The sequence below is a fragment of the Carcharodon carcharias genome, chromosome 1, assembly GCF_017639515.1.
Source record: "Carcharodon carcharias isolate sCarCar2 chromosome 1, sCarCar2.pri, whole genome shotgun sequence".
Lineage (NCBI taxonomy): Eukaryota > Metazoa > Chordata > Chondrichthyes > Lamniformes > Lamnidae > Carcharodon > Carcharodon carcharias.
The window spans coordinates 188,416,570-188,432,866 of NC_054467.1; the positions used below are offsets into that span (position 1 = coordinate 188,416,570).

Sequence of the window (16,297 nt, forward strand, 5' to 3'; positions counted from 1 at the left end):
GCATCTCGCCTGACCATGCCCCGGAGGCGGGTGGGGAGGGAGAGACAGAGAGAGAGAGCATGGGGAGGGAGAGAGAGACAGAGACTGAGAAAGAGAGAGAGAGAGCGACAGAGAGAAAGAAAGAGAGAGCGAGAGAAAGAGTGAGAGAGAGCGCGAGAGAGCACGAGAGAGCGAGAGAGTTGGCATAATGCCTGACCGTAATCAGAAGAGAGAGTCAGCACCTCACCTGTTCATACTCCAGATAGAGAGAGAGAGCGCATCAGCTCTCACCTGACCATAACTCTGGGAAAGACAAGGATTTGGCACCTTGCCTGAGCATACCCTCAGAAGAGAGAGAAAGAGGCAGATTCAGCACCACACCTGACTGTAACCTGGGGGAGGGGAGGAGAGAGCGAGGAGAGAGAGAGAGAGATTCGAAACCTCATCTGATCATAACCCAGGAACAGACAAATAATTAGAAACTCACTGACCAAGCTCCAGAGAGAGAGAGAGAATATCAGGCTGACCGTATCCCAAAGAGACAATTGGAGGCCTGTTTTAAATCTCCCCTAATTTTAGTATCCATTAATTTCAAAGTTACAATCTATCCCAAAATATTTATTTAAACAAATAACGTTACTCTACTTCATTGGCAACTCGTCCCCATCAAAGAAGTTGCGGAAACAGTCTTAGGGAAAAATCAAAATGCTACGTCTCTATTAGGACACGAATTTACAAATTTGCACAGATTTTTAAAGCTTATTTTTAAATATACAAATGCTAATAATTTCTGTAGGGGTTCTTTTCCCATGATTACCTTCAGTAGAAAGACAGCAGAAATCTGAAGAAATGGCACAAGTGGCCATTTATACCATTTCTCCAGAGCTTTTTTAAATTCATTCATGGGATGTGGGCGTCGCTGGCTAGGCCAGCATTTATTACCCATCCCTAATTGGCCGTGTTCAGAGGGCAGTTAAGAGTCAATCACATTGCTGTGGATCTGGAGCCACATGTAGACCAGACCAGGTAAGGACAGCAGATTTCCCTCCGAAAAGGACATCAGTGAACCAGATGGGTTTATACGACAATTGGTAATGGTTTCATGGTCATCATCAGACTTTAATTCCAAATTTTTATTGAATTGAAATTTCGCCATTATTAGCAGGAAGTTATGCAGGAGATCAGGGAACCATTCTGGAAATTATGTCCCATAGACCTAAGCAGATCATACTGAAGAAAAACCATGGTGACTAGGCTAACATCCTCTTAATGGTGCAGAATTTGGTGGAGTAGGGCATCACAGTCTATGTCATTTGTTAGACTTTTTTCTCATCCTTTTGCTTAAAAATATGTTGCACAAAAGGTTGCTGGAAGTGCTGTAACTAGTGGAGTGCCACAGGGATCAGTGCTAGGGCCTCAACTATTTACAATCTGTTGTCATGCCAGTAAAGGCATGTCTTATCCATAACTTTTAAAACATGAACTGTAATCGGTTTGAAGTCTTCTGGAACTAACTTATTTTTTAAAGTGGACACAAAAATGCTGCAAAAGATGGCTGCCGAGAATCATCTGACTTGACCTGTGGATTCAGACTGCCATACTGTCTCGAAATGAGCTTAGAAGTGTCAAGATCCATATACTGGGATCATCCAAAAGAGATTTCCTGACTTGAATGGATCTTTTCAGAATGAAAGATGGTGACTGTCACTTATTGGAGGGACAACCCTTAGAGGATACAGTTTAAAAATAAGGGGTCTCCCATTTAAGACAGAGATGAGGAGAATATTTTTTCTCAGAGGGTTGTTAGTCTGTGGAATTCTATTTCCCAGAGAGTAGTGGAGGCAGATCCATTTCATAATTCATGCTTAAGGCTGAATTAGATGTATTATTGGCTTTCAAGGGAGTCAAAGGTTAGAGGGGGTAGATGGGAAAGTGAAGGTGAGGCCACAATCAGATCAGCCATGATATTATCAAATGGTGGAGCAGACTCAAGGTGCTAAATGGCTACTCCTGTTCCTAATGTTTCTATATATGTGCAAGGTGATCACAGTGTGGCAAGGACACATGGCATTTGAAGCCATGGTGAATAACAAGATCAACAGCCTACCTCATTAACCAATCAGATATGAGGATTGAGAAAGAAACAGAACAACAAAGGAGGAAATATTGTGAATTAGAATAAATTCAGATACAGAAACAGGAATAGAGGGAAAGAAAGATTAAATTGAGAGAGAGTAAAAGAAAAAGTAAGGAAAAGGAAAATGTGAAATTTAAAATGTCATTTGTATATTTTGAACAACAATTTACTAACTGTAGGAATGAGACTCCACGGTTTTAGCTGAGTCCTTTTGGGGCCAGAGATGTTGAGAAGCATTGCAAGAACATAAATCTCCACATTAAAAAGATACTTACACTCTTAAGTACCAGTCCTAACTTTCTGAGGCAAGGTTAATTTGTGGTTATGTTCAAATGCAGTAATTTCTTGAAACACATGGGAAGATTGCCATTCCAATGAGGTCATGGGGAGGCGGTGGCATAGTGGTTTTGTCAGTGGTAATCCAGAGATCCAGGGTAATGCTCTGGGGACCCAAGTTTAAATGCTACCATGGCAGATGGTGAAACTTGAATTCAGTAAGAATCTGGAATTAAAAGTATGCTGATGACCACAAAACCAATGGCAGTTGTCATAAAAACCCAACTGGTTCAATAATGTCCTTTAGGGAAGGAAATTTGCTGTCCTTACCTGGTCTGGCCTACATGTGACTCCAGACCCACAGCAATGTGGTTAACTTGTAAGAATCACAGAATCACAGTGCAGAAGAGGCCCTTCGGCCCATCGAGTCTGCACCGACATGTGAAAAACACCTGACCTACCTACCTAATCCCATTTACCAGCACTTGGCCCATAGCCTTGAATGTTATGATGTGCCAAGTGCTCATCCAGGTACTGTTTAAAGGATGTGAGGCAACCCGCCTCCACCACCCTCCCAGGCAGCGCATTTCAGACCGTCATCACCCTCTGGGTAAAAAAGTTTTTCCTCACATGCCCCCTAAACCTCCTGCCCCTCACCTTGAACTTATGCCCCCTTGTGACTGACTCTTCAACTAAGGGGAACAGCTGCTCCCTATCCACCCTGCCCCTCATAATCTTGTTCACCTCGATCAGGTCGCCCCTCAGTCTTCTCTGCTCCAACGAAAACAACCCAAGTCTATCCAACTTCTCTTCATAACTTAAATGTTTCATCCCAGGCAACATCCTGGTGAATCTCCTCTGCACCCCCTCCAGTGCAATCACATCCTTCCAAAATGTGACGACCAGAACTGCACATAGTACTCCAGCTGTGGCCTCACCAAGGTTCTATACAACTCCAACATGACCTCCCTACTTTTGTAATCTATGCCTCAATTGATAAAGGCAAGTGTCCTAAATGCCTTTTTCACCACCCCACGAACATGCCCCTCTACCTTCAGAGATCTATGGACACACACGCCAAGGTGCCTTTGTTCCTCAGAACTTCCTGGTGTCATGCTGTTCATGGAATACTTCCTTGTCAAATTACTTCTTCCAAAGTGTATCACCTCACACTTTTCAGGGTTAAATTATATCTGCCACTTATCTGCCCATTTGACCATCCCATCTATATCTTCCTGTAGCCCAAGACACTCAACCTCACTGTTAACCACCCGGCCAATCTTTGTGTCATCCGCAAACTTACTAATCCTACCTCCCACATAGTCATCTATGTCGTTTATATAAATGACAAATAATAGGGGACCTAGCACAGATCCCTGTGGTACGTCACTGGACACTGGCATCCAGTCACTAAAGCATCCTTCTGTCATCACCCTCTGCCTCCTACAACTAAGCCAATTTTGAATTCACCTTCTCAAATTACCCTGTATCCCATGTGCCTTTGCCTTCTTTATAAGTCTCCCATGTGGGACATTGTCAAAGGCTTTGCTGAAATCCATATAAACTACATCAACTACACTACCCTCATCTACACATCTGGTCACCTCCGCAAAAAATTCAATCATAGAATGCCCTCTGACTAAGGGCAATTAGAGATGTGTAATAAATGCTGGCTAAGTCAGCAATGCCCACATCCCATAAATGAATTTTTTTTAAATTGCAGTGCAGTGCAGAAATAGCCAAGCAATTTGCAATTCATGAGACATCTTTTTCTCATCATAACTTGCTGGACAATTTGCACAGTAGCAACAATGCACATTTTAAAATTGCTATTAATTTGGACCACTATGTTTCTCACTATGGAGGTGTTGACAGCCAAATATAAATATTCAAACATATGCCTGATGCTGCTTGAACCACCTACATTTAATGCCAATGCCGTAGCCAATGCCAGGCACGTGCAGTCGATTCTGTAGCTCCTTATGTCAAAGCAAGCAACGGAATTGGCAGCTGCCAGGACCAAAAATGGCAACACTCAAATAATCACAGCTGTGTTTTCTCTCCTTCATCCCCTAATATTAAATGATTCAAAATTTGTTTCTGCATGATACTTTGTGAAATAATTGGGATTTACTTAAATTAATATGACACTTAACCAATGTTAAACAATAAAAGTCAAAATAATTAATGGAAACATTTAGACATTTATTATTATTATTTAAATCTATGCACGTATTAATAATTTAAAATGTACAGTACTTGCTACCGCTTTTTTTTTAAACCCATAAACCTGTAAACACTGCATGTTCCTGAAGGCATTGTTATTTCATAAACTCTGTCTATTCTCTGTAAGTATTTCACATGATGAATTTATAAGTGGAATATTTTAAGTCGTTCCAAATTTGACTGGGGTCAAATCGCACAAACTGTAAATGGGATGTAGCATTAGCTGGTTGCCAAAGCAGAACTCTCAAATTTATGTATTGTCATAAATCGTAGCTGTATATACAATTACAGGAGTAAATTTAAAAGATTGTCTGAGTTAATAAATAGAGGCAGCACTTTTACTGATCACAATAGGCAGTTTGTGATCAGTAACAATGCTGCCTCAATTTAATAAGTCAGATAATCTTTTACATTTACTCCTGCAATTCATCGAAACATAGGAAATAGGGGCAGGCTTAGGTCATTCGGCCTTTCGAGCCTGCTCCGCCATTCAATATGATCATGGCTGATCCTCTATCTCAACACCATACTCCTGCTCTCTCCCCATACCTCTTGACACCTTTAGAGAAATCTATCTATTTCCTTCTTAAATATATTCAGTGACTTGACTCCACAACCTTCCACGGTAGAGAATTCCATAGGTTCACCACCCTGAGTGAAGAAGGTTCTCCTCATCTCAGTCTTAAATTTTCTCCTCCATATCCTGAGGCTGTGAGGCCTTGTTCTAGATTCCCCAGCCAGAGAAAATATCATCCCTGCATCCAGTCTGTCCATTCCCTGTCAGAATTTTATATGTTTCAATGAGATCTCCTCTCATTCTTCTAAACTCCAGTGAATACAGAAATAATCGGTCCAATCTCTCCACATATGACGATCCTGCCATCCCAGGAAGCGGTCTGGTGAACCTTCGCTGCACTCCGTCTGTGGCAAGTAAATCCTTTCTTAGGTAAAAAGACCAAAACTGCACACAATACTCCAGCTATGGTCTCACCGAGGCCCTGTACAGTTGCAGCAAGTAAATCCTTTCTTAGGTAAAAAGACCAAAACTGCACACAATACTCCAGCTATGGTCTCACCGAGGCCCTGTACAGTTGCAGCAAGACATCCTTGCTCCTGTACTCAAATCCTGTTGCAATGAAGGCCAACATACCATTTGTCTTCTTAACTGCTTGCTGCACCTGCATGTTTGCTTTCAGTGACTGGTGTACAAGGACACCCAGGTCCCTTTGTTCATCAACATTTCCCAATCTATCACCATTTAAATAACACTCTGCCATTGTGTTTTCTCCTACCAAAGTGGATAACTTCATTCTTATCCACGTTATAGTGCATCTACCATGTATTTGCCCACTCACTCAACCTGTCTAAATCGCCTTAAAGCCTCTTAACACTTTCCTCATCACTCACATTTGCACCAAGTTTCATGTCGTCAGCAAACTTGGAAATATTACATTTGGTTCCCTCATCCAAATCATTCATACATATTGTGAATAGCTGGGGCCCCAAACACTGATCCCTGTGATACCCCACTGGTCACCACCTGCACTCTGAAAAAGACCCATTAATTCCTACTCTGTTTCCTGTCTGCTAACCAATTCACACAAACCCTGCAAATTAACTATTATATATTGTTTATTGAAAGAAGAGTCAAAATGATCAGCGTAAAACTTGAGAACAATTCATTCAGAACATTTGCGACACAAACATAAGCAAATGCAGTCGTGATTTTGTCATTCAATTTAGTACTTAATATGAATTAAGCATAAAACTCAGCTATAATTTGTTCTTCACCGATAACTCTATGCTGAGTACAGCACAATTATGGGAGACAGGATATTATTATAAATTCAAAGCTATTGTCAATCTTTTGTAATTAAATTAATCTGTCTGAATTTCAAGCTTTTACTGTCAATCTCTAGCAGTCTGCAACTTCCTACAATTTCAATACAATCATATGAACAATTATTTGACAACCTGTGGCGTCAACCTCTCAGAAAACTGTTTATGATTAGATTAGTGACAATGATCTCACTATCCAATTGCAAATGACATTGAAGAATATGGTTACGGCTGCACGCAAAGAATATAACAACCATATATATATATTGCCAAACTGCAATGTAAAATTACTTCATTTTCCGTGCTGACATCATTCACGCACTCGCAGAGCTGTATTGGCTGCTGGGCACAGCAGAGTGATGTCATTCACTAGATTCAGCGCCATTTTGCGTTGGCAGGAGGAACAGTGGTTTCAACCAGAAAAGAACCCAGAAGTGTTGGTCGCGAATGTTGAAGAGTCCAAATAATTGGTGAATGAGAAGGTGTTTTCAGTTTCTCCATTTTCTTCCCCACCCCAAGAATATTGCTTGGAAACACATTTCTCTTTCTCAAAGATTGAAAATCAAAAGGATGGTTGAAAATTAATCTTTCTGCATACCAGTTGTCCTATTCCACACCTTTGAAGGTAATTGTTTTTTCATTTATTCATTCACAGTATGTGGACATTAATGACTAGGCCAGCATTTATTGCCCATCTCTAGTTTCCCTTGAGAAGGTGGTGATGAGCTGCCTTCTTGAATTGTTGCAGTCCATAAGCTGTAGGTACACCCACAGTGCTGTTAGTAAGGGAGATCCAGGATTTTGTACCAGCGACAGTGAAGGAACAGAGACATAAGCAGAATTTTTCCGTCGGTGTGCAGGGGGCAGGACCTACACGCCTATGCGTAAAGTGACATGCGCTGATGTTGGGCGCGCGGCCTGACATCACCACGCGCCATCGCAATATTTCGCTGGGCAGGCATGTGACTATTGTCTGCTCATGGCAGCCAATCATGACCGGCCCAACTAAGTTAGTTATGGGTCCAATTGTCCTGGATTTTAAGGCGCCAGTGCAATATTCGGCTCATCGCACGGATGCAACAGGCTTGCGGTTATCTAAAACTTTAATGATCCTCATCCACGGGCAGGAAAGAGGGGTCATTGTTTATGCGAATCCACGCATTTAACAGTTAGTGCTCAGAAGTTATTGAAAGTTATGAGTGTGAGGTGGAGAAGTCTCAAATGAATAGCTACTGCTTGGACTGCACTCAATACCTTCAGGTCAGCACTTTTCAGCGAGGATTTGTTTTGGGGCCTGTAGGTTTCAGCAAGCCTCCCTGAGCCTGGGAATAGGAGGTGATCTCTCCACTGGAGGCACCTTATCTGAGGAGGAAGGGAAGTCTAGAAGGGGGAGGAGGCCAGGAGTGCACATTCAGCCTCCAGGGGAGCCACCTTTGGGAGGACAGGTGCAGGCACAAAGGGTGCAGAGCCAAGAGGTGGACCAAGGTGGAAGGGGCTGCAGAAGACAACACTATCCTGTTGCCAGAGTATACAGAGCACGAACCACCTACCTCAATATGTCTGAGGTGCAGTGCCAAAGGAGGCTCCATCTGTCAAGGGAGACAGTCAGCACTATCTGTCAGATGATTGGTCCAGAGATATCAGCTAACTGTGTGGGTGGACACCCCATGCCCGTCTCTCTAAAGGTCACAGCTGCCCTCAACGTCTATGCCTCCGGCTCTTTCCAGGGCTCAGTGGATGATCTCCGCAGCGTCTCCCAATCGGCTGTCAACATTTGTGTCGAGCATGGGACAAACGCTTTGTTCAGGTGTGCACTGACCTTCATCCACTACCATTGGGACGAGGCCAGCCAGACAGTGCGAGCCAGAAACTTTGCAGCCATTGCTGGCTTCCCAAAGGTGTCCCATTGCTGGCTGTCCAAGGTGCTATAGACTGCACACATGCAGCCATCAAGGTGCCAGCAAATGAGCCCGGTGCCTTCATCAACAAGAAGGGCTTCCACTCCATGAACGTGCAGATAGTGTGTGATCACAGGATGCAGATTCTACAAGTCTGTGCCAGATACCCAGGCAGCTCTCATGACGCCTACATCCTCAGACACTCCCAGGTGCCGGGGCTCTTCAGTGTTCCAGCCCAACTGGAGGGATGGCTGCTGGGAGACAAGGGCTAGCCCTCAGAAGGTGGCTCATGATGCGTCGCCGCCATCCAAGAACAGAAGCTGAATAGTGCTACAATAGGAGTCATGCCCCTACAAGGGCTGTGGTGGAGAGAGCCATTGATCTTCTCAAAATGCACTTCAGATGCCTGGACCGTTCCGGGGGCACACTCCAGATCAAGTGTCACTTATATTGGTTGCATGCTGCGCTCTGCACAATCTAGCTCTGCAAAGGGGGGCACACTGTGGACAAAGAAGATGTAGACGGAGTGGCTGGGACTGAGCACGATGAGTCTAGCAGTGAGTCTGAGGATGAACACACACAGGGAAATGATGAGGCTGACCCGGGCATCCTCCAGGGAGGCAGGGATACCTGGGACGCTCTAATCCAAGGAACCTTTAAGCTAGCACAGCACATATGGGTGTGCAAAATCAAGCCTGGCATGTATCCTCCATCCTGGAGACCTCATCTGTGAGGATTGGCGATGGGCGCCGTCAATAAATCTGAAAGACACACAAATCATTCATCCAATCTCAGAAATCCACGCACCATTCCAAATAAGGAGGAACCCACAGCCTTTTGAGGCAAAGTTAATTAAATTTTGTGAACAAAGTCTCATCAAATTACAGAAATCAAAATGCGTTGGACTTCACACAAAGTTCTCTTGGAGGGGGTGCCAACAGAAAACCACAGTGATGAACCCGGGTGTGCCTAAGGTGCCTTCATCTTTCGTTTGTGGGTGCTACGTCTTTGTGGTGCACAGTCGCTGGCAGTGGCATCTGAGACAGCCTGCTCTCTCTGATGTCCTGTTGGCCTCAATGACCTTGGCGGACGTCCTCTGGCCCAACGAGCCTGTGATGTACCTGCCTGTGAGGGAGCTGCCATCTCCCCAGTCGTCGCAGCCTCATTGGGTGCCTCACTCACTGGCAGAGGGGCAGAGGAGCTGCTGCCCTCATCCGCAGCACCCTGAGAGGTACCAGCAGAGATGACAGGCAGCTGCTCCACCGACGTGAGGTCCATTCGGCCCTCCCTGCTCACCGTAGATGGATGGCCACCGAGGTGGGATACCTGGTGGCCAAACCACTGCCCACACGGGCACTGACCAGACAAGGTCAATGCCCCTGTGAGGGCGCACAGGTCCGAGCTCAACCCCAGAAACCCCTGATCCTGTCCCAGGAGCTGCCTCTCCATGAGAGTTGTCAATCTCTCCACAGAGGAAGCTTGACGCTCAGCCATAATGCTCAATGCATTGGCCATGGCCCGCGTAGACTCCTCCACCACTGACACCAAGCCAAGCAGAGCCTCATGTATCTCCACCAGGTGTTCCCGAGCACCCAGCTGCATGTGAGCACTTGGCCGCATCGCCCTTGACTCCAGAGGCTCATCATCTGCCACAGACTGAGCATGTGCCTGGGCCCCTTCCGTCCTCCAACTGCAGGCGCCATCTGCTCCAGCAACAGTTAAGTGCCCTCACCGCTGTGACCCAGGAAACTAGCCGAAGGCATGGTGCCACCAAGGTGCCAGGATCTGCGCTGATGCTTGCCTGGCAGAGATGGTGTGACGCTTCCAATGGTACAACTTCATGCCGCTCAGGTGACAGAGGGGGGCCACTGCTGCGCCTGCTCCCGGCCATGAGCCTATGATACTGAAAGGAAGAGTAAGAAAATTCGATCAGTTAGCCTGCGAGCAATATCAACGTACATGCCTGTCCCCCGGCTCATCAAGCGTCATCATTCCACGCGCACTGGGCAAGCCATGTTGATAATGCCACTCACTGAACAATCAGCAATGGCATGGATGTTGGGAGACTACTGGTGACATGAGTGCTGGCCATACATACCTGCCCTTGGAACCCCATCCTCTCCAGCTCCGGTGGACCTGGGCGCGTGCCACCTCTCCAGTCACTCAAACCTCAACTCTGGAGTTCAGCTCTTTTGTCTAATTTTGGACAAAGGCTGTAATGAGGTCAGGAGCTGAGTGGCCCTGGTGGAACTCAAACTGAGTGTCAGTGGACAGGATATTACTGAGTTGGTGCAGCTTGGTAGCACTGTTGATGACACGTTCCATATTTTGCTGCGATGCTAGGAACCTCAGGAGGAGGCAGAGATGGATCATCAGCACTTCTGGCTGAAGATGGTTGCAAATGCTCCAGCCTTGTCCTTTGCACTGGTGTGCTGGGCTTCCCCCATCATTGAGAATGGGGATATTTGTGGTACCTCCTCCCCCATTAGCTGTTTTACTGTTGACCACCACTCCCAACTGAAGGAGTGATAATTGGCCGTGTTGGATTTTTCCTGCTTTTTGTGGATAGGACATACCTGGGCAATTTCCCATATTGTCGGGTAGATGCCAGTATTGTAGCCTGTATTGGAACAATGTGGCTAGGTCTGTGGCTAGTTCTGGAACACAAGTCCTAAGTACTATTCCCCAGAATGTTGTTATGGCCCATGGCCTTTGTAGTATCCAGTGCCTTCAGCTATTTCTTCATGTCATATTGGGTGAATCAAAGTGGCAAAAAACTGGCATCTGTGATGCTGGTAACCTCAGGAGGAGACCCAGATAGATCATTCACTCAACACTTCTGGCTGAAGATGGTTGCAAGTGTTCCAGCCTTATTTTTGCACTGATGTCTGAGCTCCTCCATCATTGAGGATGTGGATATTTGTGGAGCTTCCTCCTCCCATTAGTGTTGTTTAACTGTCGACCACCATTCCCGACTGGAAGTGGCATGACTGCAGAGTGAATCATCATCTCCAACCTTCATGATAGTTGAAAAAAATGTAGCCAAAAATAAAATGAAATTGTCTGGTTTAATAAGACTATGTCATTTATAATTGGACTAGGTTTACACAGCCATTTTAGTTTTCATTTTGAAAGGGGAACTCATATTTACAGTTTTAGGGTACCCTCTTTCAAGGGCTCTTCACAATTTCACTCTCATTGATAATTAAATGTCTTTTCAAAAATTTATTCATATTGCAGTCATTCATTTTACAAGTGTACAAATGCTGAGCTTCAGAGTGGAACATCACAGTATAATTGACTGCTCTATTTCCTTTACCCACCTCATCATGGTCCCTTAGTGCATTCAACTGCTCTAGTTTCTGCGTCCAATATTTTGCCTCTTCTTCTGGGATATCTGTAAATGAGACATTGGTGCAGATATTAAGTTTTCAGAAAAAATAACCTATCCCTTATACTGCCAATCAAGTGTTCATGACCAAGACAAAACACAGCAAACAATAAAAGCATATAAAATGTAATGCACTTAAAAGAAACAGAACTAATTATTTAATGTAATTTAATTTAGAGTTTCCTCCTTCCCCCAAAGAGTCAATTTCCCCATACCAGATGATGCCCTGTAGCCTGGCTTGTGAAGGGAACAGCCAAGGTTTTCTGATCTTCCCAATATAACCCTCTGCTTTGCTCCTCCTCACACAAACTCATGGAGAGTAAATTATGGGCATGATCTTGGGGTCCATCATATCTTCGCGCTACCCCATCCTGCTTTTCATTACCCCAATTCTTTTAAGTAAATATTTTTTCTATCCTCAACTTTTTAGACTCCTTCTCACCTTAGTATTTCTGCATTCAGTGAACAAACAGTGCTTGTATGCTTCTACCAATTATCATGCCTGGCCAGTTCACAGCTAAAATTCCTTTTTCCCTTGGTCAAACTGCTAGACAGTGCTCAATGGAGCAGGCTGCGGCATGCGAGGTAGAAGAGGGACTGTAAAGCTGGCAGAATGACTCTGCAAGGGAGACACCCCCAGTGATCTTACACCAGCCAATCACAAAGTGACATCTATAGCCAAGGTAGAAAAATTCATGACAAAGACTATCCCTTCTAGTCATCTCAAAGGAATGGTGTCAAGAAAGGAAGAGAAATTCTAATGTGAATGCAGAGTTTAAAAAGAGAGGGGGTGAAGAAATGTCTCTAAATTGGCATGCTCAAATTACAAAAAACAGCTCAAAGTACTCCATGGGAATGTCTGTTCACTCAGGGCAGTTTCTCATTATAAAGTTGCAGTTTTTTTGGGGGTGGAAAACATTGCAGAAAAATGCCAATGCAGTCCAAGTATCAAAGAAAATGTTAAATACTACAATAGCTTAATGTAAGCCAGTACTTGACCATATTACACTTCCAGTGGATGTCATATGTCTGCTGCAAAATCAATTAATTTAGTCAGTAAAGTTGGAGATAGGGTAAATGGCATTACCCAAGGCTTTTACTTCAAGCTGTGTTTGAAGAATGGTGTGATCAGAGTTTCACACAAGTATGATCATACCAAAGAACAAGCTGAAATTCTGTAAACACTGCACAAGCCCTATGTATACTGAAGTATGGTTTTCTACTAAAAGAGGCCTTATTTTAATTTATCATCTTCAAATTCACACAGAACATATTCTGTCTGAGAACAAGAAAAGGAAAATCACACTCCACTTAAAATCACACAATGTGGGGCTTTATCTTACAGTGTACGTCCAACATCTTCTTTGCTGCTTTCTGTAGGTGAAGAGGGCTTCTGAATAAATCACTTTACAAAATAAAAGGCAAGGCAATTTTTTTAATGGCTCTCATCCCATGGAACAGGAGTAAACAGCCAGCATACAAACAGATAACATAAAAACTTCCATCCCTGGAGATGGTGTTGAAGCAAATTTGAACAAGCAAATATTTGCAGAATTTTTGGCATCTTCTTACAAGGAAGTATGCTATCAGTTAAGGGATAAACACATGTTACAACAGTACAAACTGTCAATAAAAGACAATGGGCTGGATTTTACGGTCTCCTGCTGGCGGGTTTGAAGGTGGGGTGCCTCGTAAGATCCAGCAGCTGGACTCCTGCCACATACCTGCCCACCCCAACCTGTATGAGCTTTCCAGCCGGCTGGGGCGGGGGGGTGGGGGGGTGGTTGTGTGTGTGTGTGTGTGTGTGTGTGGAGTCATTGGGCTGGCTTACTTAAGGGCCTCATCCCTCCCTTGCCGCTATTTTACTCACGGCAAGGGAAGACCCTTGCCATGTAGGAAGTCCAGCAGCTTTAGCTGGGCAGGCCGGTTTTCAGGCAAGGTAGGTTGTGTGTGTGTGTGTGTGTGTGTGTGTGTGTGTGTGTGTGTGTGTGTGTGTGTGTGTGGGGGGGGGCGGGGGGGGGGGGGGGGGGGGGGAGACAGCTCCTTTGCGGGTCTCCTGTACTACCACCCTCTCCTCCAAAGTCACAATTCCCCCCCTTAGCCTTTCCCCCTGTCTATCAAACCCAACCACCAATCTCCCCCCACCAGGGCCTGCCAGCCTGACCTGGTGAAATCTGCACCCCCCCCACAACACTTACCTGGGAGCTTAGCTCCATCAACGATCTCCACTGGGGACTGCTAAAAGTGGCCACTGCTGGGAATACATCCAAATGGCTGGCAGTTCTGAGGTCAGACTTCCTGTTCCTAAGGGGCGGAAGTCCCACCTCCAGCCGATTAACAGCCAATTAACCATTAAATGACAGTGGGGCAAATGTCCTTTTCCTAGCGTGCTCCCCACAAACTTTGTCAGGGCTGGGGTTATGGGGACAACATGCCCTGTAAAACCCAGCCCAATACATGAGGTGCTCAATAACAAAAACCTACTGCAAAACTTGTTCATGACTTTACAGAAGAAAAAATAACACAGATGCTGGAAATCAGAATTAAGGACAGAAAATGCTGGAAATGCTCAGCAAGCCAGGCAGCATCTGCGGAGAGAGAAATAGAGTTAATGTTTCAGGTTTATGATCTTTCATCATAATGGTTCTGACAAAAGGTCATCAATCTGAAATGTTAATGCGTGTTCCTTTTTCCAACATATTGCCAGACCTGATGAGCATATCCAGCATTTTCTATTTTTGTTTCATTGATGGCTCTATTGCTTATGAGTTAAGAATGGTGGGGAGGGGGGTGATAGACTCATTTGTCACTTTAGGAACAAGCGACATTCTTTCATCCCCTTCATATATAAAGCACAAATCTCTCCACTAACCCAAGGAATTAGGAATGAAAAACCTGCCCAAAATTCCCTATTTAATGCTTCAGCTGTATTTAATCTCATAAAATACTAACTCTAAAGATTAAACAGGATGTTCCTTAAAAAATATTCAGTCTGTTACTCTTTACAACTAAAGGGTTCACCCAGAAACAGAAGCAAAAGATTGCAAATTACTGGGACAGGAGGGGAGCACTGTTAAGGTTTCTAGCAGTGACGTTGAACTGAATTATACAGGGCGCTGTGGTTCCCCTGCACCCTTGGCTAAAAAGTCAGAGAGAGAGCCTGCCCAGAAGAAGAAAAGTTGCCCTGCAGTCATCTAATGGCTACTCTTCCCTGCTGTAGGCTGAGAGAGTCCACAGGGTAGTCTTGTTTCCCATGGATGGAAGGAAGGTGCCAGGCTCTCAGGTCAAACAGGTGCAGCTGGAAGTAGCAGATGCACTGAGCAGCAAGAGTGTAGTCACTTGCACCTGGATTTAATGCTGGAAGACTTCAGGAGGGCAGGAAAAAGACAAGTGGCATACTGCTTTCAGGTTTCAACACACTCCAATTTCTCCAGCTTCCTCCTGCACAGCACTCCTCAGAACAACACAATGTGCAGCTCCACACAATTCTCTCTCTCCAGGCACATCCACACATCAGGGGTTTCCTGCACCACTGAATGTGCTCTGGTAAAAGCTGGAAGTAAATGGGATCATAGTGGGTTTCTGACACAATGGCATTCCCAGAAAAAAAAAGTTCAGAACAGCACTCTTATTTCCCAGTTTTTACTGTGTTTTCCTTCTGGGTTTTCTGGAAATTTAACCCCCAGCAACACCTGAACCCATCCCCCCTTGCAAGTTAAGATTCTGTCCAATTTTTTTTTCATCTGAATAGTCAGGGAAATCAGATCAACAATGCAAACACTAAGCATTTCGGAACCTGATCAATCAAATGTAATTAAGCCCAAGCCAGCAAGAAGGAACCATTAATTTTTCATCAGTAACAGACAAGTGGGACCTGTCCAGATGGAATGCTTACTGTACTCATCCAACTTAAAACTAATTACATTAATAGCATTCTAATAGTGAACATTAAAAATTCAACACCACAAATTGAAAATACATCCAGTACACATGTTCTAACACTTGTTCCTCAGCATCTTAAAGCAAGTGACACTCCACCTCTTAAAAACTATCACCATTGTCATCTGGTGCTTCTGAAACAACTTCAATTCAAGGAAAATTCATTTTTTTCTTCATTCGTTATTTTGCAGCAGTGAGACAATTGATCTCATTCTCAAGCTCGACTTTTTTTATTCATCATGTATTTATAAATAACATAGTTGACTTTTTTTATAAACATTTGCTATCTTTTCTAGCAAGGTATCTAACGAAAATGGATTTTACTACAACTGTTACATTACATAGTCCACTGCATTAGTTGGTGGGAGAAGACTGCCGAGAAACTGAGATTAGGCACTCGCCTCAATGGTATTTTTGCAGGTCAATCTTGATTGACTAAGTTACCACCAGAAAGAGTAGCGCAATAGGTAGAACAAACCTATTTGGCAGAAAACATCTTTATTGATTGCTGATAAAATAGACAAAATTAGCAACAAACATTTTATGGAATCTGCAAGTTAAAAAAAAAGGTTATTTCTGGGATCAAGATTTACATGTTGGAGTTGAGCAGAA

General features: G+C 44.2%; 1 protein-coding gene across 5 annotated transcripts in view; it reads right to left on the reverse strand.

Moving 5' to 3' along the window:
* LOC121277368 (protein unc-13 homolog B-like) overlaps nucleotides 1–16,297 on the reverse strand; it is a 710,648-nt gene that overhangs the window by 277,591 nt on the left and 416,760 nt on the right. For all 5 annotated transcript variants that reach the window (XM_041186756.1, XM_041186790.1, XM_041186765.1 and 2 more), the window contains one exon: nucleotides 11,679–11,752. In XM_041186756.1, coding sequence (XP_041042690.1) covers nucleotides 11,679–11,752 — 74 coding nt within the window. The remainder of the gene's footprint in view (nucleotides 1–11,678; nucleotides 11,753–16,297) is intronic.